Source organism: Oryzias latipes, chromosome 6, assembly GCF_053564925.1.
Source record: "Oryzias latipes strain Hd-rR chromosome 6, Olatipes_Hd-rR_3.1".
Taxonomy (NCBI): Eukaryota; Metazoa; Chordata; class Actinopteri; order Beloniformes; family Adrianichthyidae; genus Oryzias; species Oryzias latipes.
The window spans coordinates 14,019,370-14,047,346 of NC_136242.1; the positions used below are offsets into that span (position 1 = coordinate 14,019,370).

A 27,977-nucleotide genomic window follows, 5' to 3' on the forward strand; every position below is an offset into this window, starting at 1 on the left:
TTAGTCCGCAGACTGTTTATTAGGCACGTGACACAAGACAACATATAGTTCGAGGCAACTTCGGCTGTCAAAGGACACTTCCAGTCCAAATTTCGGTTTCATTTACAAATAGTCAAATATCCTATGCGGTTCCACCCGTTTTTTTTACCTGGAGAACCGGCTAGCAGCGCCGGAAGTGGGACTTTGGTGGTTCTTTTTCTTCTCTGAAGTGCAGCACCAGCACTAGCAAGGCAGTAGCTTGCGCAGTCATCTCCATAGCGGGCAGTGTCTCAACCCAACCAACAGCACAAACTACTACCTCAGCCAGTACGTGGCTCGAAAAGAACAAGAAAAGGTACAGATAAAAAAGATGGAGGGGAAAAAAGCTCCTCTTGGGTTAAAGAAAGATTCCGACAAGGGCGACAACGTCCACCCTCTCCCGCGCCTGTGCTCTTGTGAGCGGACTTGAAATGAGAGGAAACCCCGCCCAAGGAGACCGGCCCCTCTCCCCTCTTCCTCCTCGTGCTCAGCACTGCACGGTGTGCTCACGTGACACCCCCCCCCCCCCCCCCCAACCAGGGCTCGAGAAGCTGCATGAGGACGATGGAAGGAGGGGTAAAGAGGCGCTAGTCCTGCAGCTTGACGGCCTCCTCACTTTGAAAGATGACGTTTAACTTAACCATATGATTATAATATTTGAGAGATTTTGTAAAACCAAATAACAAAATGTTTACTGTTTACTATGGTGTGGGAAATACGTAAGAGGAAATGACTATACAAACCTCCACCTGTAGGGGGCAGTAGCGATCAAGTCGCTACTACAAATACCAAAGAAGAACGAGAGTGACCAGCACGAGAACATTATTTGCCCCAAATCCAATTACACCACCGATAAATGATTTTTAAACCAACGTTTTTTCTCCATGATTATACATAATCTGAGAATGCATTTTTCTTCTTTCCTATTCAGTGTATGTAAGCATTAATTATGTGTTTGATTGACTATGATTTGTTAAAGACTCACTCTGATGAAATTTGTGTTTTTAACATGTTCTTGTGACATTTCTTTTTCGATGGAGGACATATTTAACCCTTGGTCTATCTTAGATGACCCCACCCTTACATTAACGTGTTATTCCTATGATGATAATAAAGGTGGAAAGATTTCATGTAATCCATGGACACCAGTGAAAATCACAAATCATTGAAGAAAAAAGGTTCAGCGCACTGTCTAGTGGGTCTAGATGACCCAACGATAAAGTGCCTAGGATAGCACAAGGGTTACACTGCATTTTTTATTTTATTTTTATTTCTAACTGTGAATCAGAAGCAGACAGAAAAATGCAGTTTGGAAAAGCTTTTTGTTGACGTAGAAGCTACTAACTACAGCAGGCCACAAGCTCCGTGCTCTGCTCCATTCTGATGCATTCACTTGTAGACGACTAAAACCATGTACGTCTTTGTTTTTCTCATCTGTTCTGGCTTCTAACTACAAGCTGTTTGGCTGTACCAGTAATGTTAGGCTGGGCTTGTGAGGGCCTGTAAGATAGTGAAAGCGTGTAAACGGGTGGATAATAGGAAGTTTGGGTGGGGTTACTCCACGCCAAACTATGTCCTAAGAAACAACACAGGGTTTTGGATTTAGCTTAAAAATGGCATAATAATAATTAAAAGACCACTGGGAACACTTAAAAAATAGATCAAAAGATGATCAGCGTGGGTTTTCAAACTACATTTGAATGAAGGGATAAAAATTTGAGAGCTGTTATGTGTGCATCTGTGGGTTTATGTTTAGTGTACTCTATTTGTATCATAATTAGTATTTTCTAATGTCTGTTTTGGTTTGTTTGTTACTTAAATCTTCTTTTTCAGCGTTTATTTTGTTATAAACCTAACAGAAGGAACCCCTAGAAAATGAGATGTGGCATCTCAGGGTATCCATTGGTTATCAAATGCTTATATAAATAGTTAATATGCGGCAAACATTTCTCAAAGCAGCTCTGACACTCACACACAAACAAACAAGTAAACAATACCAAAAAAGCCATAATCCAATAAAACATACATATGTATGTATATATATATATATACATATATATTTATATTTTTTTAAAGATTATAAAGTGACTTACTAAGTGATATTCAGCTTTGGCTTGAACCAACTCTTTTTATAGTATAATGGACTCAAACAGGCAAAAGTTGCCTGTTGCATAAACTTATTGAACTGCTGCCAAACACCTTGTACTTTGTTTTATTTACATTTAATATCAACCCACTCCTGAATACATTTTTATAGTGTCACAATCAGACATAAATGTGTTCAAAAGGTGAAGGTTCCAAATTGTGTTCATCAGTGAACTGATACATTTCAGTTTTTTTGTTATTGTACAAATTACTGCAGATAAATTAAAGTTCGGGGCCTAGCACTGACCCACGTGGAACGCCACAAATAGTTTTCAGAAACGTATTCCTTTTTGGTAAGTATCTTTTTGTATAGCCTGAACACCAGTACCCTTATTTTGTTATGTTCCAATTTTTATGACAGTAATATATGTTATGATAACAATGCCTTTTTTAAATGCAAAAAACAAGCAGTGAAAATTCAATGATTCTTCATTGAGGTCCATTATGGTTTGAGCCATTGATCAGTTAAACCTGTATTGACTTTCTAATAGTAGTTCATGTTTATCTATGCATTTTTTTAGCCCTTCATAAAAAGGTTTTTGGTAAAAGTGAGACAGTCTGTATTTATAAAAATGATAGGAAAGGGGGTTCCTTCTATGTCATATCTCCTGTACAGTAGAGTAACTGTGGTAATTTTTTGCTGCTGTTGGGAGATAATCTAGTTTTAAAGGAAAGATTAGAGATGAAAGCTAAAGGTTTAGAAAATCTGAACAGTCTTTATCTTCACTAGTTCTGTGTAGAATAAAATATTGTGTTAATTTTTGTTATTGCATCTTTTAACATGTGTATGGTAATTCTTCTTTTTCTTTTTAATCAATCAAAATGTAACTCGTATATCAACAATTTTAATAATCTTATTGCCAAGCAGGGTGCAACATTTGCAAAAAAGCCTTTTTATATTTATCAATTTAATTCAATCCTTTTGGACTCCAGGAAGGCAGTCAGCCGATGCTCCACAGAGCTCACATCCAGCTCCCAAGGCTGTCCGCCATCACAGCATTGGCATCAGTCCAAGGCTTGATTTGGATCCAGGCGATGATGTCATTTACTCTGGAATTTTGTCCAAGATCCTTCACCCTTTTTTTTTCCAGATCAGGCATTTTGGATCTTTAGCAACTTTTTTTCCTCCAGTTGCCTGAGGAATTCTTTTTGTTCACTTTGGACACATTCAACAAATATTCAAGATACATTTTATGTCTCCAACTACTTTCAACATTAATTTTCTCCAGTTGATTGCAAAAATATTATTTTACATTTGCTAAGAATATTCATATTTGCCCCCACATGCCTTTTTTTGTGCTCCGGTATTGAATAATTACACAACATTTTTCATTCAAAGTTTTTGAATTTTCAAAAAAAAAAAAAAGATGCATCATATGCTATAAAACTGTTTTCTTTTATGGATATCGATCCAATCTTGTGCAAGTAAATCTTTCTGAATGAATTCTGTTCTCACTCACCTATACAAAAATATAAGTTGGATTTTCAGAGCTGCAGTTGTAGATTGCAAAGACTGGGATATGGTCGCTAATTTTATTTTTAAGTTAACCAAACTTTTCTGTAAACAATATTATTAGTAAATAGATTTTCAATCAGTGCATCACTGACAGTGGGAGGTAAATCAAGCTGGCGTTGTGATCACAGGACATAAAAAAACAGCCGTACTTTAAACAGATTCGTGAATCCCCTCTTTCTGTGATTCCTCTAATTTTGCACATCAGAAATAAACACCCCACATTTGTGCAACCGTGACAATGTGACTTTCATTCATCCAGCCTTTAGATCTTTCTATATTAGATCAGGCTCTCTAAATTAAGCAAGATTACATGGCAAGAAGGCGTGCCTCTGTTAAAGTTAATGATGGAAGGACATCTTGAAATGCATCGTCACACTGATCATTAATATAAAAGTCAGTCTCTGTTAATATTGATAGTGAAGTTCACTCAGAATCAATGTAGTATTGAAGATCATGTGATTTCTAGATGTTGCACTGAGAAAAATATACACTTAGCCACTTTATTAGGTACACTTTGCTAGTACCAGGTTGGACCTCCTTTTGTCTTCAGAACTGCCTTAATCCTTGGTGGCATAGATTCAACAAGGTAATGGGAACATTCCTCAGAGAGTTTGGTCCATATTGACATGACAGCATCACACAGTTGCTGCAGATTTGTCGGTTCCCCATCCATGATTCCAATCTTCCATTCCACCACATCCCAAAGGTGATCTATTGGGTTGAGGTCTGGTGACTGTGGAGGCCATTAGAGTCCAGTGAACTCATTATGTTCAAGAAACCAGTCTGAGATTATTCCAGCTTTATGACATGGCGCCTTATCCTGCTGGAAGTAGCATCAGAAGATGGTACACTGTGGTCATGAAGGGATGGACATGGTCAGCAGCAATAGGCTGTGGCGTTGGAACCATGCTCAACTGGTACTAATCAAGTGACCGATGAGTGCAAGTCAAGGTGATCTCACTGAGTACTTTGTGTTTTCAACTGGATCATTTCTGTGTGAATCAATGATGTTAGAAGACATGACATTGTCATCAAATCATACCGCAAGGCTGTGTTCTACTGGTCTTCATAACCAGATCAGCTTTTTCCCCTTGTTTTTATGGTCCACGAGAACAAATTGTACGATGATGGCCGAGTTGTAATTTCTCCGGTCAGAGGGCACCATGCTTCAATCCAGTCACCTCAAGCTCCTTGAGACTCAAAAAAGGCAACCGCCTACTGCTCCAAAGAACTGACTTCAGCATTTGTCCGACGTTCAAAGCCAACCTCCTCTATGCCTGAGTTCAGAGGAGTATTAAAGAGTCAAGAACTCAAATGTTTACAGTTTTTGTAAAAATTCACAAGAACAATATAATTAGAATCAGGGCTGGTCAAATGCATGAATATTTGATTAGTTAAATATTTCAAGCTGCCATAAGATTGTTTAAGCACAATTAAAGTAACCATTTATTGCAATTTTTTTTAATCATCTTTTGCGATATGACTATTTCACAGCTTGATATTGCGATAACATTAAATTTGAGGATTTTTTGTACAGGCCTAGTTGGAATTATACAAATATACTTCAGGTCTTTTAACTTCATATAATAAACTATTGAAAAACTAAAAAACAAAAACTAATAAATGTATGTTTTCAAGTGAAATAAAAAAAAACTCACTTCCTTTAAGTACTAAAACATGTTTTTATTTAAAGTTTTTCTTTTTTTTATAAACTCTTCATTTTGCAAATATTGGGTTTGTTAAAACTATTTTTTACCATTTTTATCCAAAACCTGCAAATCTGAAATTCAATTTTTTTTTTATTATTATTTTTTTTTAAGATAATGAAACATAATAGTTTAGTGGTAATCTAGTCAAAGGAATTGAAAGGATAGTTGTTAGTGTGAAAAAAAAGGCAGCTTAATCCTTTGTGCAACGTTTGGCTAATATTGAACTGACCTGACTTTAAAACAACAATTAAACTGCAGAAATAACCGCTCACAGAAATAAAGGTCTGCATACATTTCTAATTCCACTTAATTAGATATTTAAAGGCTCAAAATGTCTGTGCTTAAGGGAGTAAAAAGCTATTTACTGTAGATGTGAAATTTCATTCATTCGAGGCTAATTGCCTTCAGAATGAGGTTATTTTTATAATCCATTATTTTAGAGTCCACCACTGCAGGTGAATGTAAAAAACATCTCAGTTATGGTTTTTACAAATTCACGAGTTTTATGTGAATTTTTCTCTCTTTTGTACATGGCTTTAAACATATCAGATTCCTCGTGGATTCAACTTTTGTCCAGTTAAATAAAAAACAAACATTGCAATTAATAATTTCACATAAATAAATACTAAAAGAACATTTGTTTAGAGAAGGCTGGAATTAGGTTTGGGCTGATTTTTCTCTTTACCAAAATGCAGTGGTAAAGTTGCTTCAACAGGTGGTGATGTTGAGTTGTTTTGACGCTTATACAATGTGGTCTTATGAATTTATTAGTAACATTTGAACCGTAATTTTGATCATAAGACCACTAATTATGTGTATATTACATCAATATAGGCAGACAGGTTTAGGTTTCACCCTCCTGTTTCAAAAACAAAAGCTTCTGATTAAAAACTACATTTTTTGTGATAATTGTGTTAAATACCCAAAAGACTCTCCGCTTTTTTGTAGAATTAATAAAATAAAAAATGTAATTTTAATGAACAAAGTTCCACCAAAAAATGTTCCATGGCACAAAGCAGAGTTTTGAATCATCCCATTTATTTTACACTGAAAGGTACATCCATTCTCAGATGACCAGCTAAAGATGACATGGAATGTTACAGTAAGACCTTTCGTTTTTTTTGTTGTTTTTTTTTGCATAAAATCCTCACTGCTGAAAATGATGCAAAAGTCTGAGTGTTCATCTTTGAGATCAAAAAAGCTCCAGATTTTTTTTTGTTTGTTTGTTCCTGAATTACATTATCAGCACGATCACCACATCAACCAGCCTTTTCATGAAAATTAACCACAAAAAAAAGGCAACACTTCAATTTTTCTTTTAATCTCTGTAGTGAACATATGATTGCAGTCTGTATGAAAATGGAGGGAGCTCATGAGTCATTCGCCCCCGTGAGAAGCACACAATGGATTTCAGGGTCATCGCTGTCGTTGCTTCACGTCACGGAGTTCAAACCTGAGCACTTAACAAGCACCCGGGATAAGAATACATATTCTAGACGTCTTCATTATAAAAGCAAAGAGCAGGACGGGGGGCCTGGTCAGGACTCTCCGTTCTGGACTTTGGAGACCGGTGGCTGCATAAAGTCTTTAAAGGGCCCCAGAGCCTCCTTTAGGGCCGAGCTCACCTCAGAAGAGGAGCAAGTAATGCACTCCACCAACGTGGGATACAGGGCAATCACCTGGGCCCACGTGTTCCCGTCCACTGCAGGCAGAATGCAAAAAGAAACACTGTGTTTGATTTGCAAGCATCAATTACAAAGAAAAAAAAAACACTTTGACATATCAGCAGGAAAGACATGAAGGTGACATTTAACACTCACCGTTTTCGGGTTGTGTCTTTTTAAGTGAGTCCATCAAAGTGCTGATTGCCTTCAAGACAAAGATGATCTCTGTCACCTGTTGCCTAAAATGAGAATGGCCAAAGGACTTCATTAGTGACAAAAACACAGATGAGGTCGAATCCAAAAACATGAGCAGACCAGATGAGCATAACCATCATTAGACACAAGTTATTAGCATTTAGAGCAAACAAAGATGGAAAAAAAAGAAAAACTCGTCTGATCACCATCTGGGAAGTATGTTATCAACATAACAATTGATATTTCATGGTGGGATTAAGAATAAGAAATATGAATGTCTCAGGTCAGAGGAGAATAGGCAGATTGAACCAAAATTACAAATGGAATGACCAAGTAAGCCATAAAGAACTTAAAGTACCGCTCCCATCATCTTTTGATATGTTTTAAAAGCGTATGTACAATTTTCAAAAAAGCAATTTGCATTAATCTCAATAAAAACACAATTTTTAAGCTAAATAATTGTACTTTTGCTTTAAATCCCGTTCTTGCTGGGTTGTACCTTGGAAGAGGGCAGCGTCCACTCAACCTCTCATCTTCCACATAGCGTCTTAGAACATCCTGGGATCTCTTAAGGAGCACAGAGAGCGCCATCCGAGAGATGTACCCCTCCTGGGGAGTGGACACCTTGTTGCTGAAGGAAAACTGCAGCAGGGTCTCAAAACACACCTTTGAAAACTCCTCCCGCATCCGCACGTCAATCTCTGCTTCTGTTGAGGAAAAAACCTTTCTGTGTTAGATCTGACGCAGCTATGTTGTATTGGACATTTGAATGGAACCAATGGATTAAAGCTGGGGGTTGATTGTTTCATCTGGGACTTTCAAATAGTACCTGTGAATGAAGGGGCCTGGGAGTGAATGGATCCCTTATTCAGCATAGCCATGATCTGAGCAACAAAATCCTTGGGGATGAAATTAGCGAAGGGTAAAATCTCTGTGCTGATCAGCTGTACCACCTTAAACGTAGAAAGCATCCTTAGTGTCAGACAACCCAAATTCCTCTCATGAATATCCCCAAAGGATTGAAGACGATACTAACCTCTACATCGACTGCTTCATTCTTTTGAAATTCCTGAATGGACAGGTTATCCGGGGGAATGCTGAGAAAGACAAACACCTGCTATGAAGGAATGGATCAAAAAACCTCAGAGGAGCAAAATAAAATGCCTCAAATTTCAGAAAAGGCACCTTTTTGTGAAAAGAAAGTCCTCAAAGGCATTGGCCAGCTCTGGCCACATAGTGTCAAACTTTCCAGACGAGGAGTGTTGGCGCGCGACCGGCAGTCCGATGGACAAAACCTTTAGCAGCGAGGAGACGGCGAGCTTCCACGTGCTCTCCGATGGACAGGCATACTTCAGACCTAAAGGCATTCTCAATGTCTTTAAGTAAAAAGAAAAGACGGAGTGAAACATACACACAAAAAGACGGTCTGCCCATAGCTGTTACAATAAGAGACCAAACACCTACTGTCTGTAATATGGATATACGAAAAGACTTCTTTAAAGTCTTTATCGGTTTTTTTTTAGACGACGAGCATAAATTAAAGTCTTTGCTCTCTGATCCGAGTCGCAGATAATTGTTATTTTATTTACATCATGGATACGGAATCAAATTTCATCCGCCTCAAAAACCTGTTGCCCTTCCGAGGGGAACACAGCAGTCTGGTCAGCTCATCAACCTGCATTTCTACCATTTGTATTAAGATGGAGACAACAGGACAGAATCTTAAAGATTCTCTGATAGTTATTTTAGAACAAAATATGTTATAACAGGCTCCTTTTAATTGTTCTATTTAAAAAGATGGACATATGTTTAAAATGTATTGTTGTGTTCCATATATAGAGGCAACCATAACGTAATTCTATGCATTGTTACTTGGTTTGGGGAGAGTTCACCTATTGCAGATTTTTTTATTGCAATTTTGATTTTTGATTTTTTTTAAATGCTTATTGTGTTCTGCATCCTGATTGGCTGTAGACTTTGTCAATCCAGCAATATGTCTCCTGTACAAAATGTGTTCAGTTTGCCAAATCAACATAAATCTTCGATCACAATCAGATCTTTGTTTTCATTCTACAATACTGGACTTCTTTTTCTGTGAAGGTTTGAACTTTGGAAGTTTCAACAAAACAGAGAGAAAAGTGGGAAAATGTTCATGTCTGTCTGAGAAAAGAGGGGTTTAGGGCCTTAAAACATCTGTAACCTACCTCACAGATTTCATCGATCACGGGTTATTTTTAGAACGTAACTCCCGCGATAAACAAGGGAACACGGTTCTGGGTTAAGATTTGGAAATATCATTCTAACAGCCCCCCCCCCTCAGTGCAGTATTATAACTGTTTTCATGGAAATCAGAACCAATGCAACAAGGTGAAGCGACAGAGAAATAAACTGTCATTTAAATCTGAGACAGAAATAAAAAATCAGTTTGAGTTTGACATCACAGGACGAGCGTGAATGATTAAAACAATCCTCAGGATATAAACTCATAGTCTGTTGTTATTAAACCATCATGTTCACTGCATGTTATTAAACCAACGAGGGAATGGCACTGATGTGTTTTTAAAGGCTTTCTTCTAACGAGAATTACAATCATACTTGTTTTATTTATTTCGTTTTTGTTCATTAGCAGAGTTTTTGGAAACACTAAGCATGAAGCCTGACTGGGACCAAAGTACCTTGATGATATTCTGCAGAACCTTCTCGCTGATGACAGCTTTGTGGCACGCCGTCTTCTGGTACAGGTCCACCACCACCTCCAGGGAGCGCTCAGCGAAGGGCACGTAGTTTAAGGCAACCCATTCCGCCTGCGGAGACCAACACATTTCAAAAGGGCGCGTTAGTCCGACCCGTTTTCAGAACCCGCTGGCAGAACCACAACGAAAGCAGCTCTGAAAGGCACACTTTGTCAAAGCAGTAATGCTCTACATCAGAGGGCCGGTTTGCTTTTAAACGCCAACAACATCACCAGGTTCTTCAAAATGTGCCTTTAGAAGTTAGAAGAAGTGCTAGGACGGTGCATATTAACATCACAGAGTACAGTCAAACGAAAACTGACTCCACGAGAACGGTGCACACAGAGGCATAACCACCAGTTAGTGGCAGGCAGAGAGGGGGAGGAGCATGGAGTGAGTGAGAGACGCCGGTGAGGGCCTACCATGCACACCGATCTCTCCTCTGCTGCTGCAGAGGGTAGGTCATCACCTTTCAGCACAGCTTAGAACAACCAAGGTTGGGCTTAAGGAGATGACAACACTCACCGGTGCAAACAGCTGGATCTAACATGGCATTCCAGAGAATAGGTCCAAGAAACAGAACGAGAAAAGACGGGAATTAAACTATGGCATCGGAGGTGTGTCAAATTTTAGTGGCATGTACGGATGAATTGATTGATTAGGCCTACCTCTAGAGAGAAACAGGAAAACAAGATTCCTACAATAGCTGAGATTAGAGACATTCTGACAGCAGGGGAAGAAGTCCAAAAAGGCTTAGAGACCACCCATAGCATTTGTTTAGCTGGGCGGGAACCCTGCTCGCACGTCTCTCCTCCACAGTTTAAACAGATTCACATAAACAAAAGGAAAGTCAGGCTCAGGCTGCTCACAGGAGGAAGGGGGTTTAGGAGGTGAAACTGCAGCCCCCAAACGTCTCCTCCAAACTACTTTAAGGATTAGAACCTAATGTTAAAAAAAACTGCAGATTTTCTGCTGGCCTGAGTTTGAAACTTAGTAGTACTTTGATTATACCGAAAACAACAAAAAGATGTAATATGAAGATCATTTTGAAAGCTTTTGATCTTTAAAGTTTTGATCAGCTTTACTCGTCCCTGAACTCACCGGTGAGTTTGACAATCACATCCCTATCAATAAAGTTTTCATGAAGGTTTGAAAAAGATTTTGAAATGTTTACTTTAAAACATAAGAGTTATGACACCTAATTTTGGATTAAATCCTTGGAACTTTGGATAATAGTTTAGTGGAGCTTCGTCTACTTTTTCATTTTTTTTTTACCTTGTTTGCTTGAATTTATACAATTTTATTTTATCTCTACATTTTCAATCTTTTGTTAAAAAACGCAAAAACATTCTGAAATCAATGTTTGTGAATTTTACAATAAAAAAATTACCACTGGGAATTGAGTCTTTTGGATAGTTCCAAGTACATTTTAGAATTCTTGTGTAATGTAATCAAAACTATATTAGTAAAAAAAGAATCAGGGGTTTTAGTAAAAATATGGATATTGCCACGAAAAAACAGATAAAGATGAGTTTTTAGAGCAAATTTTAAAGTAAAAAAAGCCCCCGACTACAGAGGAGTCAGTCTTTGCTTCCAACTATTCCATTATCTCTCACTAACTCTTTCAACAATAGTAAAAACAGCCTAAAAAAACCCAAAATCTTTTCATCATTTAACACCTGAGTGGTCTATATTGCTGCAACCTGAGAAAAAGAAAATCCAGTAAAAAACAGCGACTAGCTTCAAAATAAAAAAAACACAAACATATTTTACTGTCACAATGCCAGCAAAATAATATAGAAGAAAGAAAAGCTTTGGTGGAAAAAAATAAAAGATTCATCATGGAGTTTGTAAAAGAACGGACACGTTTCAAACAAAAAAAGGAAAGAGGATGGAATCTGGCCGAAACCGAATCTCGACAAAACTAACTTTAGTGGGAAATCAACTGTTGGCTGTCCGTTTGCGTGCCCCACCTGGTTGTATTTGGCATTGGCCACCAGTTTGGTTTCCATCCGGCCGTACTGGGGAGGCTTACAGGAAAACTCCACAAAAAGCAGCAGCTGCTGGAAGATGGCCGGGTACATGACCTGCAGGTTCTCTGGGCCCACGCAGATGGCCTGCAGCGGGGAGGGAAGGGAGGGACAAACACTGATTCATCCACCGCAGGACTGTTTTTCCCTGAGCTGAGTCGATGCAGAAGGAAGAAATCCTTCAACAATAACACAGAATCAAACATTTAATATATGGCATTAATTAATCTGGGAAGTCTGATTAATTAATCAGAGTTTGATAAAATTAGATAAACATGAGCCACGCGATAGTTGGTGTTTCAGTGTGTGCAATCAGATGAATCAGACTCATTTATGTGTTTTTCATTCAAATGAAAATGATGACAGCACAGCTTCCTGTCTGGCAAAAAAACAGGGAGAGGAGCTTGGGTTGGAGTTCCAGGGTTTCCACTAAAGACCCACTCCCTTTATCATTTGATCAATTGTAAAAGCTTTACCAGTGCTCTTTTAATTATGATTATGCTGTTTTTGGCCAAAATCAAAAATAAACTTTCATTTTCTAGATCATAGGTTCTGCAAAGCAGCAGTAGTTCATTAGAAATTTGCCTCCGAGTTTTGGGCGAGGCTGTTGCCATCGAGCAACCCCGCCCCCTCTCCCTAGTCGTTGCTGAGAGCTTGGAGCAGGGGCGCTTTTTTGTCTGCTTCTGATCTACAAAGATTAAAAAAAAAATAATAATAAAACACTCAGAAATGCATTTTGAAGCTTAATTTTCATAATACATGTCCTCAAATTTGAGAAAAGTGCCACCAGAACATGTTAAAAACACAATTTTCATCAGAGTGGGTCTGTGAAAAGTGTCAGTCCAGCCGTAAGTGTTTAGAACAAGAGCACCAGGAACTAACAATAGGGACACATTTAACTTCTGAAAACTAACTTGATTAAAGGGACGCATAGGCTAATAAAAAGAAGGGGAAATAAAAAAATATTTTTTTATTTGTTTTTGAATTATGCCACCTGTCAGCATCTCCTCTGAAACCAGTGCTGGCTTTTGAAACGCGATATTTCATTAATCTTCATGCTACATTTAAAAAATCCTTTTTGTGTTTTTTTTATTTCACCTTTTGTAGAACATCCAGAGCGGTGAGAACGGCTTCCTGCAGACTCGTGAGCACAGCCTCGGTGAAGGATGGGAGAATGAAGGGGGAGGCGTCGCTGCTGATGGGTACAGACACGGCCCCGTGGAGAATGACCCCCAGCTTTTTCAGATCCTCCATGCTAAAGTTGGCTTTGATGTGCAGGTAGAGTGCTGGGAAAATCTGGATTAGTGCTGTGAGGAACGGCTGGCTGGGGATGAAAGAGAACTTCTCATTCGGGCCACTAGGGGGCTTTGTGCTCTCTGTTCCTATCCGGTACCACGTGTTCCACGCAGACCACCACAGCACCAAGTCATCCAAGGCAGACTCCTCTACTGGAAGGGGAGCCTGCATCTCAGCCCCGCTGTACCTCGTCAATCTCTCAACCAGTGAATCCGAATGCACCAGGGGTCTGCCGGGACCAGACGCCGACAGAGGATCCATGAGGACTGCCGGGACGCCCATGGCGGCAAGAGCGTCCGCTGCTTTGTCAGAGTCTTTAACTGGCGTCACAATCTGTAGGATTTCTTGAAAGCTCTTGAGGGCAGCGAGTGAGACTTCGTTGTTTTTACTGAGAGCCGCGGATTGAATGTGGTTCAGCAGCACCTCCCAGGCTTCAAAGAAGTCCCCTGCAGAAACAGGGCAGCATGAGGGCGGCGAGTGTCAGGACACTGGAAGGAAGATCGTCATTTGCAGCATAGATGGAACAACAAAAAACATTTTATGCTTACTGGAGGACAATGATGCTATACTTAGCCTCCTGTAAGGAGTAAGCTCATACTTTATGATCTCAAATCACCACAGAAACCACATTTTTCCAAAGCAGAATTATGTTACCAACTCTAATGCTATCTTTGTCCCGGCTGAATGAGGGATTTGTGACACACGCTTACCTAATTTCTGGAGAAGATACCGCCTGGTGTTGAAAATGCGAGCCACCCCGGCTAAGGTCATCACCCACGTCTCCGCCCACTGTTTTTCCGCAGTGTCGCGCGAGTGGTGGATCAGAATGTTTCCGCCCCCAGACTCTATCTTCTCCTTATCTGCTGTGGTGGACGATGTTCTCACACAATCCAACAGCTGGAACAACACCTGTGTGTTCCAACCAGATTGATCAATTACCTTCTGCCACATCAACAGGAAAGTCGATGTTTTCTTTGTAGACGCCGTTACCTTCCAGACCACAATATGCCACGTTGGCTGCTGCAGCAGGGTCCCGTGAGCAGCTATAGTGGAGAACAACGTCTGTCCGCCGCTTTTGCGCACTGCAGGCCGCGAGTCGACGCACAGCTCACCCAGTTTGGCGTACAGGCACAGCCACAGGCAGTCAAAAGGAGGAGCGGGGTGGAAAGGCCTGTTGAGAGTCTCCCCTTTCTCCTGGGCCTGCTTCTGCTGAAGCTCCTCCTCCCTCTCCAGCTCGTGTGTGATGGCTTCACCTCTTTGGAAGAAGTAGTCAGAGATATTCCACTTCATGCAAAAAGAGAAAAAAAAAAAACAGGAAAGCTGTAACACAGGAGCTGTTGTCGACGACAGAAACGTACACACCCTCTGTGAACTGCCTCAACCGTTGTGCTATTAATGTCATTCCAACCGATTCTGAAAGCTGAGAAAAGTACAATTTTACGATAGTCGCAGCAGTTCCCGCTGTGTTTTGACAACAGTGACTCACAGGGTCAGCAAGAACGCAACAAAGAGTCGAAGGCAGAAATATAGATGGTCTTTAGCCGTGTTTTGTCAGGTTTGTGTAGTAAAAAAATGAATTAATGTTGTGAAAACATATGTTGAGGTTTTCTATCAGAAGAGGAGAGCTCCGATCAGATATACGGGGGAGGAAGAGGAGTTTAAAAAACAGGAGTAGACAGAGGGTGGGTCGCCATCCCAGGTACTGTAAGTTAAATGTTTGTGTATTAAAAGGTAAATAAGATTAGACTTAGCAATCTAATTTTTTTCATTTCATTTTCCTTTTTCCACTTTTTTGTATTGTTGCATGTCTGTTCCTACAAATACAAGGACTCGTTTAAACAAAAATGCTACTTTATTCTCTTTGTGTTATACATAAACCATCCAGATTTGTCTTTGCATTCAGAGTTCTAACATGGGGAAAGTGTGTTTGGATGTGGAAAGAATGTGAGAATGTGCCTTTAACCGGACAGAAACTACTTCAAAATCTACCATAGGATCAAAAAACGTCCCTTTTTTTTAAAAAATTGCACTTCAAGAAGCTGCAGGGCAAAAATAAAATCATCCAAACAAATGAAATTTATTGTGCTGTTTATTATAGTTAAAAGTCAGTTTTTGTCATCTCAAAAGCTTCAGATCAGTTCACCTAGAGTTTTTATAGGGCAAAACATGGTTAAAGTACAAACCTGTTTTGTTTTTGTGTTGTTATTTCGCATTACTTAATCATCTAGAACATAACAAAAATATGGTTTCTTGAGTGATGTTATAGGTTAAATTTATTCTGGAAAAAGGGGCAAAAGCTTTAGTTCATTAAACATATTTTGAGAGATTAAAGAGAAAAAAAGGTCCAGGCAGACTGTCATAGTGGTTAAAAGGATAAGATATTAATTAAATGTAGGCTTCTGATGTTGAATGCAACCAAAGGAATTTACAAAAATGCTACAAATTTAGGAAAAAAGTAGCAGAAGAGGACATTTTCCAGGACAGCCTTTACCTTGGAATTACTCCATGATTTGGAAGAAGCATCGTCTCTGTAAGTAATTTTTTCCCTTCAGGCTTTAACACTAACTAATCTGATCATTAAAAAATCTGCAAATACAATCAAAGAACGAAAAAAATCTGATTTAGAAACATTAAATTCTGGCCTATTAACATTATTTGAGCTACTAATTTGGTTCGTAACCATGACTGCAGCTTCACCACATCCATTTCTGTTTGCTTGACAAGAAATCTCACCAGCAACCCTATAGATGTGAGGCTGATATTAAGCTCTTGGTTCTGAAGGCCAAAGCTGCCGGCCACATCCACGACAATTTGGAGGCACGTGCAAGGCATTGTGGGAAGGAAGTCTGTCACCACCAACTGCAGGCACTGGAAGGCTGTTCGGATCAGCGACTCTCTGAGGAGAAAACGGCAGTTTGGTTCAGCAAAAGTAAAATGCTGGAGGGTTGGGGCTCCATAAAAAAAAGTAATGCCATCTCACCCTTGGTCGTTCCGGATGGCGCCTATGACACCCAAAACAAGAGGCCAGCCGGGCCCGAGGCCGTCCCCATGGCTCTGCAGGATCTGAAGGACACACTCCAGCTGTTTTTGACGGATGTCTGCATGGAGAACGTTGGACAGTTCCCTCAGCGGGTTCAGCAGCAAAAGCTGTAAACGCTTTGGGTTGAGAAGAGGAAACAAGGTTTAGTGTGAAAAATATAAAGTTTAGAAAAAGAATCTTTTAAATTTGTTTTTTAAATATATTTATGTCTTCAAATGTTATCCCACTATGGTCAGTCAGCATTTTACTCTAGATGATTAAAAAAACTCATTTGTTTCTACTCCTAATTTAAAAGACCCTTTCAGAATTTTTTTAACATGTTCTTGTAGCCTTTTTCTAATGATGGAGAACAGAAATTGCATTCTGAGTTTTTCTTTATTCAAATTGTTGTGAATCAGGAGCAGACGGGGAAAAAAACTTTGGAAAAAGCTCGTATTTGTGACGTAGAAAACAAGCTGGGCAGGCCATCAGCTCCCTGCTCCACTCCACAGCTGGAGGAGAAGAGAGGAAGGGGGCGGGGTTGCTCTGTGCCAACAGTCTCACCCTTAACTCAGAGGTGAATTTCTAATGAACTTCTTCTGCTCTGCAGATATTATGTCCTAAAAAACGACATGACCCTAAAAACAGCATAATAATCATTAACATACCACTGGGAACGCTTTGAAAATGGATCAAAAGATGATCAGATAGGGATTTAAAAAACGCTACTGATATAGTGATGTTTCTAATTAATTGACTACTGTACATGTTGGCTTCAAATACAAGAAATTTTACAAAATGACTTGCATAACATGTCAGTTTCATAAAACACTCCAGTCTTGTGCTTTCAGAAATAAATAGGGCTTAAGAAGGGGGGAAACGGTCGCCATCTTTGATAGCAGCAGATTCTGCATTTTTAGGTTTTACCCACCTGGTTCTGAGCCAGAGGAGGGTCGTGTTTGTATGCAAGTCCAGCTTTGATGAGCGCCGTCAGAGCCTCAGCTCCCCACTCTCTCATTCTGGAGTTTGGATGCTGACACACCTGAAGAACACAACAATGCATGTAGACGTTCTTGCAGTGACAGATCTGACAGGTTCCTTTCATATTTACAAGCAGTAAAAACAAAGAGAATGTCACAGTTTGGGGTGGGAAACATTGATTCCTTTTAGACAGTATTGTGTAATCATGGAAGCAAAAGTACAAGTGAAAAGGCAAAGCTATGCACAGTAGAATAGCAAGACTATACAGACTTCATTTTAGACATTACTTCTTCGATTATATAGATGATAAACCTTTTTTGTTTCTAAAACATAGCTATAAAGTAAATCTTAAAGAGCAAGTCTCATGCTTTAAGTTTTGAGGGAGAAGCCCCCGGCAGAAATTTCTCATATTTGAGGTCATCAGCTGATGCCACACAAGAAATAAACCTGCTGCACACATAGATCATTTGTTTTTCTGAGCGAACTTTAAACTCGCAGTAATCTACTAGCTGTGTAATTACAGAGCTTTATTCATTCAGCTTAATAAATTCAAACAGCTTAATAAACACTTGATGATCTTTTTCTTTTTTACGATCTAAAGACTTTGTGAAGTCACGACTTTTTTAGTGTATTTGTGCCATTATTGACGTGCTTCTTCAACTACAAATGTGTTTGAAATCAAAATGTGATGAATTCAACCACTAAAAAAAGAACATAAAATCATGACTATCGTGAAGGAGATGTAACCTCACAGCTTTAGGACCCAGATGATACTGAAAGCGTCACATTTTCGATCCCAAACTTCTTTCCAATCAAAAAAAACAAAAACCTACAACAGCAGCTTCACACGTTTAACAGTAAAGCTTTGAATTTGAACAAGAGATGAACTGCACGTCATCAGAGCATATTTTGCAGGGGCAGCTTCCGATTTCGCTTCTGTGACAGATCAGGCTCGACATAAAAAAACAAAAAAGAATGGAGAATCAAACAGTGACAGCAGAGCAATGGACACATTCAACACAGCGGTGCCTCATTTGAAACGAACGAGTGCCAGGCTGCAAGGGAACAGAGAATAACCAGAAGCAAGGATGAAGACATGAGATAGCTGGTGTTTACGGCTGTCGGAGTCTGAGCTTACCTTCTGCAAAAACAAGCAGGTGTGCAAAAGAGAAGGAAATAAAGACAGTGTGAAGAAAAACTTCAATCGATCTCTATTACAGGCGTTGACTGTATAGGAGAACTGGACTGAGGGAGTCTGACGTCACTCATAGAAAACAACAAAAATGAAGTCAATTCAGTCGCAGTTGGATCACTGGTTCGAGTCAGACTGAGTTAACATTTTTATGGAAACCATTTGAAAGTGGTCTCTGGAGAATCTGTCAATCAAATACTTGGAATGTTCGACGTGAGACCACATAATTTTACTGAGGCATCTGATTGGCCAGATTTTAACTTGAATAACTTTCACTACCGAAAAACAATCAAGAACATGTTAATAAAAGGGATCAGAGCAAGTATAGTTACTCTGACAAAAAGAATGAGTAATTGCAGATTATTTTTCTATAAAAGGTCCTGTTTGGAACGTTAGGGGGAGGAGCAACTCAGTCCAGTTCTCATATACAGTCAATGATTACAGGTAATTAAGAGAAAAAATATTTTATATACTTATGCTACAGGTGTTTTACGTGTTTCATATTTATGCAGGCACCTAGAAGTTTACCTTACCTTTATTCAGCAACGTTACTTTGATGTTTTTTACAACATTTAATGAGCAAAGTTGCTTTGTTTTTTGTTGCTTTGTTTTAAATGCCCACAATTTGTTGTTTTGAATCCCTTTGATAAGCTTTATTTTTGTAAAGAAAAGAATGGAATTCCAGACTGCTTCTAAAATGTACACATTTTGGTCAAATAGAACTTAGCTGTAAAACTTTTTGTCCTGAAAACATTATTAATATAATATAGCTGGAACTGTTGTACCATCAGTGTCTTCAACGGCTGATAAAATAAAAGTGAACCGCAGGTTCGCTTTTAGTTTTTTTTTTAATGACATAACTTTATAAGGTATCATAGGAGTGTTAGATGAAGGTTACCTCTAACAGATGGCCCGTGAGGGGTCTCCACAAAATCTCTATGCGATCCATGTTGACCAGGCCTGTTTCCAGCAGCTTAGCAACCGCAAACAGAGATGGTTCCTGAGAAATACCCAGAAAACAACAGCTGTAGGAGAAAACTTTATCTAGACTGCACCAAAATGACCCTTTTAAATGGATTAAATCAAAACAAAGAATTTCTGTTGGAAGTAGAAAGTATTTACCTTGTTGTTTCCATAAGCCATCTCCATGGCCTCCAGTGAAAGGGAGCAGAGTGCGTTGATCAAATGATGCAGGGACACATCATCCAGATATCTGAAAGAAAAGAAGAAAAAAATCAACTTCAAAGGAACATTATTAAAAACTTAACACTCAAAACTATAGGAATTGAATGATTCACAGGAATCATTCAATTCCTGTGAATCATCCCTTCCCAAAAAAACAAAAAAAGGACATGAAGGACAGATCCTCACTGTGAGCTCTCAAACAGTCTTGACAGGATGTTGGAGATGACCGGCAGGTCTGTCATCACTGCTGTGGTCAGCACCTGATCAAGCCGAGAACAAACAAGTCATCTCCTTCCAGAGTTACCTTTGAGGCAAAAAGCGCAAAGCAGTTTTTTTTGGAAAACAAACAAAAAAGAATAACTGACTGTGCTGGGTCCTTCCACAGCTCGACCCGGTTTCAGAGCACCACCCACAGCGGGCTTAAGCCCCAGAATCCAAACCAAATGCTGCAACAGAAACATCATAATGTCAGATTGTATTCTATTATATAGGTTCCGATTTAAACTGACGATTGTTATTGTAATGTGTGTTGCTGTCATTTTGATTTTTGATAGTCACTCATTCCAAGTGCTCCTCTAAGCTCTGGAGTAGTATACATGGCAAGAAAATGCATTGATCGTCTGACTATGTAAAGCAGAGCTCACACTTGGTGTGCTGGTTGGTGAATGAAGTACCTGGAGTGTAGCCAGAACCAGCTGCCAGGAGGTGCCCAGCACGGCGCCATGGCAATGGGCCAGGTTCAGCAGGGTTCTCATGCACTGGATGTTCTTAGCAGTCAGCTGAAAAAGGGAGGCGTTTTACAATAAACCCACATTTATAGAAATTCAAGTTTTTCCAGCTGAATAATTCAGTTAGGATAAAGAAACTAAACCCACTCACTATAAAAAGATGCTTAAGGAATAAAACAAGTAAACTGAGACCCACATGCTTTTTAGAAAAAGCTCATTACAAATCACTCTGAAACTATTTAATCTACATTATCTGAATTAATGAACAAAATGTATATTTAATTTTGGTTAATTTTTTTAAACATAACTAGGATTAACTGCTGTTTAACCTTATTATGGATCTATTTGTTGATTTCATGACGCTATTTTGACACACTTATATTCTTCCCTTAACCCTTATGCTATCCTAGGCACTTTAACATTGGGAGTTGGGTCATCTAGACCCACTAGACAGTGCACTAAACCTTTTTTCTTAAATGATTTGTGATCTTCACTGGTGTCCATGGATTACATGCAACCCTCTTCACCTTTATCCACCTTTATCATGGTAGGGAGAACACGTCAATGTGAGGATTGGGTCATCTGGACCGCATAGGATACCACAAGGGTTAAGCTACCTTCACAGCGCCCCTGACGACGCCTGTTCTTCGCCAAGCGACCACTTCCAATGAAAAGTCCATGTAAACGGGCGTTCTAGGTTTCCATCTTCAAAACTCTCCCATTTAAAGCATCGCTCTCGCAAGTTTCTACGACTGTCTATGGGCGCTACGTTCAAAACACGTGGCCACTGCGTTGAAAGTTAAAACAGGTTGAACTTTGACCAATCAGGGACCTGCATTTGTTAGTGATGTTTGGATGGCGTCTCCTATAATTCACACTAGGCCTGCACAACATACCGCAAAGTTATTGTTATCGTAATATCAAGCTATGTAATATGCACATCATAAAAGACGGAGAAAATTGCAATAAATGGTAAACCTTACAGTGAGGTCAATAAGTATTTGATCACCCTGTGATTTAGCAAGTTCTCCCACTTAGAAAACATGGAGGGGTCTAAAATGTTCATCATAGGTGCATTTCCACAGTGAGAGACAGAATCTGAAGAAACATTCAGAAATCACGTTGTACGATTGTTTTTAACAAATTATTTGCATATTACTGTTACAAATAAGTATTTGATCACTTGATAATCAGACAGATTTCTGACCAGCAAAGACCTGCTGTTCTGCTTTTAAATAGTCCAACTCCACTCTGCTCATGATTCTAAATGAGTGGCACCTGTTTGAGGTCGTTAGCTTGCATAAAGGCACCTGTGCAGTAGGGTTGGGCGATGTCCCTTAAATTGGCCATTGACGATGTTTGCTGTCAACCATCGGGATGGACGATGACATCGTCGGGGGGTATTTTTACATTTTTCGTTCTTATATAACTGCTATTCGTTTTTTTGCTTTTTTCATTTTATTTCCCAACTAATGACTCATCCGCGATGATCCAGTATAAACTGACGGAAGTGACTCTAACAAAAAAAGTAACAAACAAAATAGAAAAGAAGTAGTCCGCTCCCGCACTTCACTAGTGAAGTGGACCGGCGGAGCGCGGACTTACAGCTTTGTGTTTGAGGGGAAGGGGGGGGGGTACATGAGCGGTATGTGTGGGAGATTTAAGACTGCGATCCGTCCCGCAGCTCTAGGGGTACAAGCAACCGAACTCAGAACCGGGTCTAAAAGTGTGTGTCAGAGCACAGCTCGGATCGTCAGCACACACAGCGGTTTGAGCTTCAAAGCAGAAATGTCGCTCAGTCCTTAGAAAACATTCAAACAATCACGCGGATTTGTGTTTCCAGTCGTGTCCCGACTAAATAAAGGCTGAGGTTATTCTTACATGTTTACGTGCAGCCAGCAAGCAGCACCACCCAAAGCTAATGTTGTTAGCCCGTGTTAGCATACTGCTAATCCTGGCTTCGTTCAGAAAAAGCACTGACCACACGGATTAAAATTCAAATGATGAGCGAACAGGTGTTTCATAATAACCGTAACATTTTTAAAAGCACGTTTAGAAGATCATCTCGTATTTTACCGAGCTGACATGTCACTGTATATAGCCGCTCGGCGCTGTTTAACATGGTTTTGTATTGAATTGTTACATTCAATAAAGTTTGGAAAAAAAAAAGCCGCTCGGCGGAGTTTATATCCTTCCGTTTTTCAAACCCTACTGCGCATGTGCGAATGATTTATTCCGACGGAAAGTGTGACCTTAGTGAACGGTTTTATATTTTGAAAACATTTTTCTGGGCCCATGTACACGGTTGGATTCTAATCCGACCATTGATCCCATCAAGATATTTTGTACATGTAACCGCGTCTTATGGTGTCGACGCGCAACGTGGCGGGGGCGTGGCATCACGATGGTGGTCTCTCCATCGGGATGTCAGTCACCCATCACGATGGACGATGATATCGTCCATCGGCACAACCCTACTGTGCAGCCCACAATCAGTCAGAAGTCTTACTACCAACATGGGCAAAACCAAAGAGCTCTCAAAAGACACAAGAGACAAAATTGTAGACCTTCACAAAGCTGGAAGTGGCTACGGGGCAATTGCCAAGCAGCTTGCTGAGAAAAGAACAACTGTTGGAGCAATTGTCAGAAAATGGAAGAGGCTCGTGATGACTGTCAATGTCCCTTGGACTGGGGCCCCCTCGCTAGCTCTCACCTCGTGGGGTATCGATGATGCTAAGGAAGGTGAAGAATCAGCCCAAGACTACACAGGAGGAGCTGGTCAATGACCTGAAGAGAGCTGGGACCACCGTTTGACCTCTGTAATTGTTAACAAAGGCTTCTGTACCAAATATTAAAGTTGTTTAACTCAAGTGATCAAATACTTATTTGTCACAGTAATATGCAAATAAATTGTTTTTAAAAAATCATACGTGATTTCTAATGTTTCTTCAGATTCTGTCTCTCACTGTGGAAATGCAGCTATGATGAAAATTTTAGATGTTTTCTAAGAGGGAGAACTTGCTAAATCACAGGGTGATCAAATACTTATTGACCTCACTGCATATGTGTTAAAAACGAGGGTCATTTGGAGTATATTTTTAAACTGTTGCAATGAAATGGGAATGATGTTTTTGGTTATTTTGCTAATTGTTTATTTACCGCAAATGATATTGTTATCGCAATATTAATCTCCAATATCGCGTATCGCAAGTTTTCCTCATATCGAGCAGCTTTAAATCACACAAGTGCAAACTGCTTGAAAATCGCTCATGAAGGAGAAATGATTGATTGCAGTTTCTGCAATTTAATGACACAGAGACTTTCATATATCGGAATAGAGCTGTGAAAGGAAAAGCCTGGATCAAGATTCACCAGATTTGCACTGAGAACTCTCGGGAATGGTTTGTAAGATTTGCTTCCAAAAATCAAAGTTGACCAAAGTGTGTGTGAATCCTTACCACCACAGTGCCCTGGGGCTGAGCGGTGAGCGGCTGCCCCACAGCCACCACCTGCTGATGAGAATCGCTGGAGGGGCTTATGATCTGTACGCTTTGGCCCTGGATCGAGTATGCTGAGGACAACACAAACAAATAAATATGAAGTTGGACAACGACCCAAAACATACAGCTAAGCAACTCAGGAGTTTATTCAAGCAAAGAAGTGGAATATTCTTGAATGGCCAAGTCAGTCACCTGATCTTAACCCAATTGAGCAGCATTTCACTTGTTGAAGACTAAACTTCAGACAGAAAGGCCCACAAACAAACAGCAACTGAAAGCCGCTGCAGTAAAGGACTGACAGAACATTCAGAAGAAAACCCAGCATCTGGTGATGTCCATGAGTTCAAGACTTCAGGCTGTCATCGCCAACAAAGGGTTTTCAACCAAATGACCATTTTGTTTTCAGTTATTTTTTTTTGTCCAGTTACTTATGAGCCCATGAAATAAAGGGATTGGGTTTAAAAAATGCTTTAGTTTTTCACATTTTTATGCAAATCTTTTTGTTCAACCCATGGAATAAAAGCTGAAAGTCTGCACTTCAATGGCATCTGAGTTGTTTGATTTTCAAATTCACTGTGGTAATGTACAGAAACGGAATTAGAAAAAATGTGTCTCTGTCCAAATATGTATGGTCCTGACTGTAAAACCAATTTTAGCAGCATTAAAAGCTAAATGTATGTTTTAAAGGCAGATCAACCCATGAGCAAATGTCTTTTCTTTCTCCTCCCAATAGAAGTAGGAGGATCGAACTGTTTTGGGACACACCCTAAGCAGTTTTCTGTTTTTTTCTTGTACTTTAGATTTCTGATGTGCACAGTTGTACCTTTGCTAGAGAGGTTTGCAGCGCTGCTGCTCAGAACCGTTAGTGCGTAATGTGGCGGCAGAGAGGCTTTACAGATGGCTGTGATGAAGGCGTCTCGGGGCGTCACCAGGCCGAGACGACCACAGAGCGAAGCCATCGTCAGCTCCGCCTTCAGGATGTTCTCTGTGGCTGCCTCGTCTGTGCTGAAAGGCAGAAGGAAGAAGACTAGATTTTACAAAACTGTAAATCTTAAACCTTTGCTTTTTGTGCTTGTGTAGCACAAACCTTAACCACACTCAAAGCAAACCAGGAGGAAGAAGAAACGTTTTCTGTGAAGTCAATCTCAGTCTTTCATAAGAACAGCCAGCAAATATTTGGTAAGTTCCATTTTTCCTGATTTTGAAAAGATAACTTTGACACGTATGAGAAACTGTCTGTCCCTCCTTCATACTGCAGTGGTTTAACTAACCACATTTGATTAACTTTAACAGTGAAATTAAATAAAGTAACTTAAAATCCAAAAGTACCAAATAGAACTTCCTGTAAGCTGGTCAGCAAATATTTTTGAACTGTTTTACAGCTTTATACATTATTTTTACAGTTCTGTCCCAGTTGAAGGAACACTTCAAACACGACCCGGCTTTTATTTTTGGGGGGTAGGGGGTTACCTGGCATCCAGCAGCAGAGACAGAGCAGCCAGCAGACCACACCAACAAGCACTGACCATCTCCTCCCACACCAGATGGGCTCCTAAGACAAACCATTCCTGTGAGTTCTCAGTGCTCCATGTCAAACTGCTTCAAAAACCCAAAACATGAACACATGTGTTAACATCTTCTGTCAAAATGTAAATGTCTGTTATAATCTTGGCCATCAGGGATCGCTAAAGTGTCACCACTTCGAACCCGTTACCTGGCTGCGGGTTCCACTCCTCATTTGGATGGGCCTCTCTGAATTCAGCAGCAGCAGCTTCCTCCAGGGCCAGCTCCTTTTCAATCATGGCGGTGATGCCCCTGACCAGGTCCAGAAGGGCACTGAAGGCTACGGACATGGCATACCCCTCTGGGATGGAAGGGGGCTCCACTTTGTCCAGCATCTCTAAGCTAAAGAAAGAAAAGGAAAGAGAAACAAATGTCATGAATCAAACTCCCAAAACGTAGTATTTAGAAAAGACAAAAAGCTTGTCGACCATTATTCCCTTTTTCCAGCATAATCAGCAGATTTTATTTCACTTTTGTCTCTTTAATTCCTACAATGGCAACCTAAATGTACAAAATTCACAACCTCACAACTGAAGAGGATTGGAGCATTTGTAATCCGACAAAAGTTTTGATGCAATTGTTTTTATTTACCGTAAATTCCGGACTTCAAAGCGCACCCAATTATAAGCCGCACCCACCCATTTTCACGTATTTAACTACTTTTAAACATATACAAGCCGCGTCAGAGTACAAGCCGCATGTAGTAGGCAACACGGTGAACCTGAAAAGTCACGTCCTGACTCCCAGAGTAAGTGTGATGCATTAGCACACTGTGGGAGGAGTCAGCCTTGCCTCAGGCTCATACATGTGACTAAACCCACATCTGCCAAACAGCATGGACCTCTATTCTGTTCACAAGTTCCTCAGTTATGGTTTTTTTATTTTTTTTATTTTTTTTACTTATTGACAATCTAGGTATCATACATAAAATGACAAACAGTAACCATATAATCAACACGTGTTTAAGAATGAGCAAGTAGCAGCAGTGCATGGAGGGGTGAACGGGAAAAGCTCTCCTTCCGCTTGTGTCGCGGCAGCGTTATGGGAGTAACAGGGCTGGTTAAAAAAAACACACCGGTAAAATAAAGCAGCGGCGACTGAAAAGCGCGCCTCAGCGCAATACCAGCGCCTCAGCGCGGCGCGTGCCCCGCGCGCTCCCCTTCCTATCTTCTCCGACACCTCTGGCCAGGGCGGCTCCAGGGAGGAGCAAGTCGTGTATGTGCAGAGCATTGGGACTTAATACTGTACGTTTTATGTATGAGGGGCGGATGCGTTGTAACCTGTGGGAGCCATCAGACTGCCATCGGCCCCGCAGCTCTATGTGATGAGCAGCAGGACATGTCTCCAGCTCACACGGAGGCTGTGAGCTTTTCAATGCAAAATTCCGCTCAGTTCTTAGAAACCGTTAAAACGATCACGTCGATTTGTGTTTCCAGTCGTGTCCCGACAAAATAAAGGCTGATGTTATTCCCACATATTTACGTGCAGCCAGCCGAGTCACTATGACTCTGAGGTAAATTCACTCCATGCGCTGTTCTCTCCGTCACGCAGCTGACCGGCTTTTCCAAACCCGTTGGTGATGGTGGATTTTTTCACGCTGCTTTTAACGATTGCTTTTAACTTGAAAGTTTCATCATATTGTAGCGGCGATCACGTGCACGTTGGGTCTAATGGCACCAAAGGATTCGGGGATGCGGCCGGGCATGCGTGTTTCGTTTTGTTGAACCATGACTGAAGTGTCTAAGACCTGAAGTGAGGTCCATGCTGTTTGGCTGTTTAGTGTGTTGAAAAATAAATGACTTGTGCTTGGTGTTAGAAAAAAATTCAAACCATTCACTGAGTCCGAAAGTATGTACATGGCGGCCGCCAATTAAATCCATAAATTAGCCGCGTCACTGAATAAGCCGCAGGGCTGTAAGCGCAGGAAAAAAGTAGCGGCTTGTAGTCCGGAAAGTACGGTAATCTGAAAGTGTTTTTTTTGCCACATTGTATAGGATGTCTTGCAGTTCAGAGGAAATCCTTCATTTCTGACAGCAGTTACTCTGCAAGCTTCATCACTACTAAACGTGCGGCCCAGAGACCTTGGAATCATGGGTTTTGTGCATAATGATATGATATAAATGAGGGAAACGCTGAAGCGCAACAGTTCTTACTAGGTGGCTTTGGCGCTGCCCTGGACACTAACAGTCATGAGCGGGATCCAGATCCCCCGGTACTCCAGTGCAGCTTGGGTGGTCAGGGTGCCACTGGCCCCTCCTGTCCCCGGAGCCCCTTGTGCTGAGCCCGGAGCTCCTGAACCTGACCCAGCTAAAGTGGAATAGAGTGGGAGATACAGAAAAAGTCGTTTATTTTAATTTAACATGCTCTGAGAAAATATTAAGAAATTGCAGAAGCTGAATACAAAGATCTGCTTAACTTCTATTAAATACTATAAAAATATGTTAGAACTTTAATGATGATTAATGGCAACAGATCATTCTTCCAAAAAAAGAAAAAAAAAAAAA

The 27,977-nt window shown here is 40.2% G+C and overlaps 1 protein-coding gene and 2 long non-coding RNA genes across 4 annotated transcripts in view; 1 reads left to right on the plus strand and 2 right to left on the minus strand.

The window, feature by feature from the left end:
• LOC144992546 (uncharacterized) lies at positions 1 to 425 on the minus strand. The gene is made up of 2 exons (XR_013656580.1): positions 311 to 425; positions 1 to 237 (listed from the first exon to the last, which is right to left on the minus strand). It is a non-coding gene; the product is annotated as an uncharacterized LOC144992546 (long non-coding RNA).
• A 5,984-nt stretch (positions 426 to 6,409) lies between these two features.
• The window catches only part of mon2 (MON2 homolog, regulator of endosome-to-Golgi trafficking), a 39,246-nt gene continuing 17,678 nt past the window's right edge, over positions 6,410 to 27,977 (minus strand). Inside the window, exons 11-35 of one of the 2 annotated variants that reach the window (XM_011475888.4) lie at positions 27,627 to 27,780; positions 25,625 to 25,815; positions 25,381 to 25,462; positions 24,734 to 24,915; positions 23,869 to 23,981; positions 20,357 to 20,461; positions 20,048 to 20,128; positions 19,869 to 19,942; positions 19,620 to 19,710; positions 19,396 to 19,497; positions 17,256 to 17,366; positions 16,286 to 16,461; positions 16,039 to 16,201; positions 14,296 to 14,589; positions 14,016 to 14,214; positions 13,108 to 13,751; positions 11,953 to 12,096; positions 10,505 to 10,522; positions 9,923 to 10,051; positions 8,433 to 8,623; positions 8,284 to 8,344; positions 8,077 to 8,200; positions 7,747 to 7,954; positions 7,209 to 7,291; positions 6,410 to 7,090 (exon numbers count right to left, since the gene is read on the minus strand). In XM_011475888.4, coding sequence (XP_011474190.1) covers positions 6,927 to 7,090; positions 7,209 to 7,291; positions 7,747 to 7,954; positions 8,077 to 8,200; positions 8,284 to 8,344; positions 8,433 to 8,623; positions 9,923 to 10,051; positions 10,505 to 10,522; positions 11,953 to 12,096; positions 13,108 to 13,751; positions 14,016 to 14,214; positions 14,296 to 14,589; positions 16,039 to 16,201; positions 16,286 to 16,461; positions 17,256 to 17,366; positions 19,396 to 19,497; positions 19,620 to 19,710; positions 19,869 to 19,942; positions 20,048 to 20,128; positions 20,357 to 20,461; positions 23,869 to 23,981; positions 24,734 to 24,915; positions 25,381 to 25,462; positions 25,625 to 25,815; positions 27,627 to 27,780 — 3,884 coding nt within the window. In that variant the 3' untranslated portion in view covers positions 6,410 to 6,926. The remainder of the gene's footprint in view (positions 7,091 to 7,208; positions 7,292 to 7,746; positions 7,955 to 8,076; positions 8,201 to 8,283; positions 8,345 to 8,432; positions 8,624 to 9,922; positions 10,052 to 10,504; positions 10,523 to 11,952; positions 12,097 to 13,107; positions 13,752 to 14,015; positions 14,215 to 14,295; positions 14,590 to 16,038; positions 16,202 to 16,285; positions 16,462 to 17,255; positions 17,367 to 19,395; positions 19,498 to 19,619; positions 19,711 to 19,868; positions 19,943 to 20,047; positions 20,129 to 20,356; positions 20,462 to 23,868; positions 23,982 to 24,733; positions 24,916 to 25,380; positions 25,463 to 25,624; positions 25,816 to 27,626; positions 27,781 to 27,977) is intronic. The other variant, XM_011475890.4, reaches the window with a different exon arrangement.
• On the plus strand, positions 24,957 to 25,714 carry LOC110015232 (uncharacterized). Its single transcript, XR_002290381.2, has 3 exons — positions 24,957 to 25,089; positions 25,314 to 25,480; positions 25,590 to 25,714. It is a non-coding gene; the product is annotated as an uncharacterized LOC110015232 (long non-coding RNA).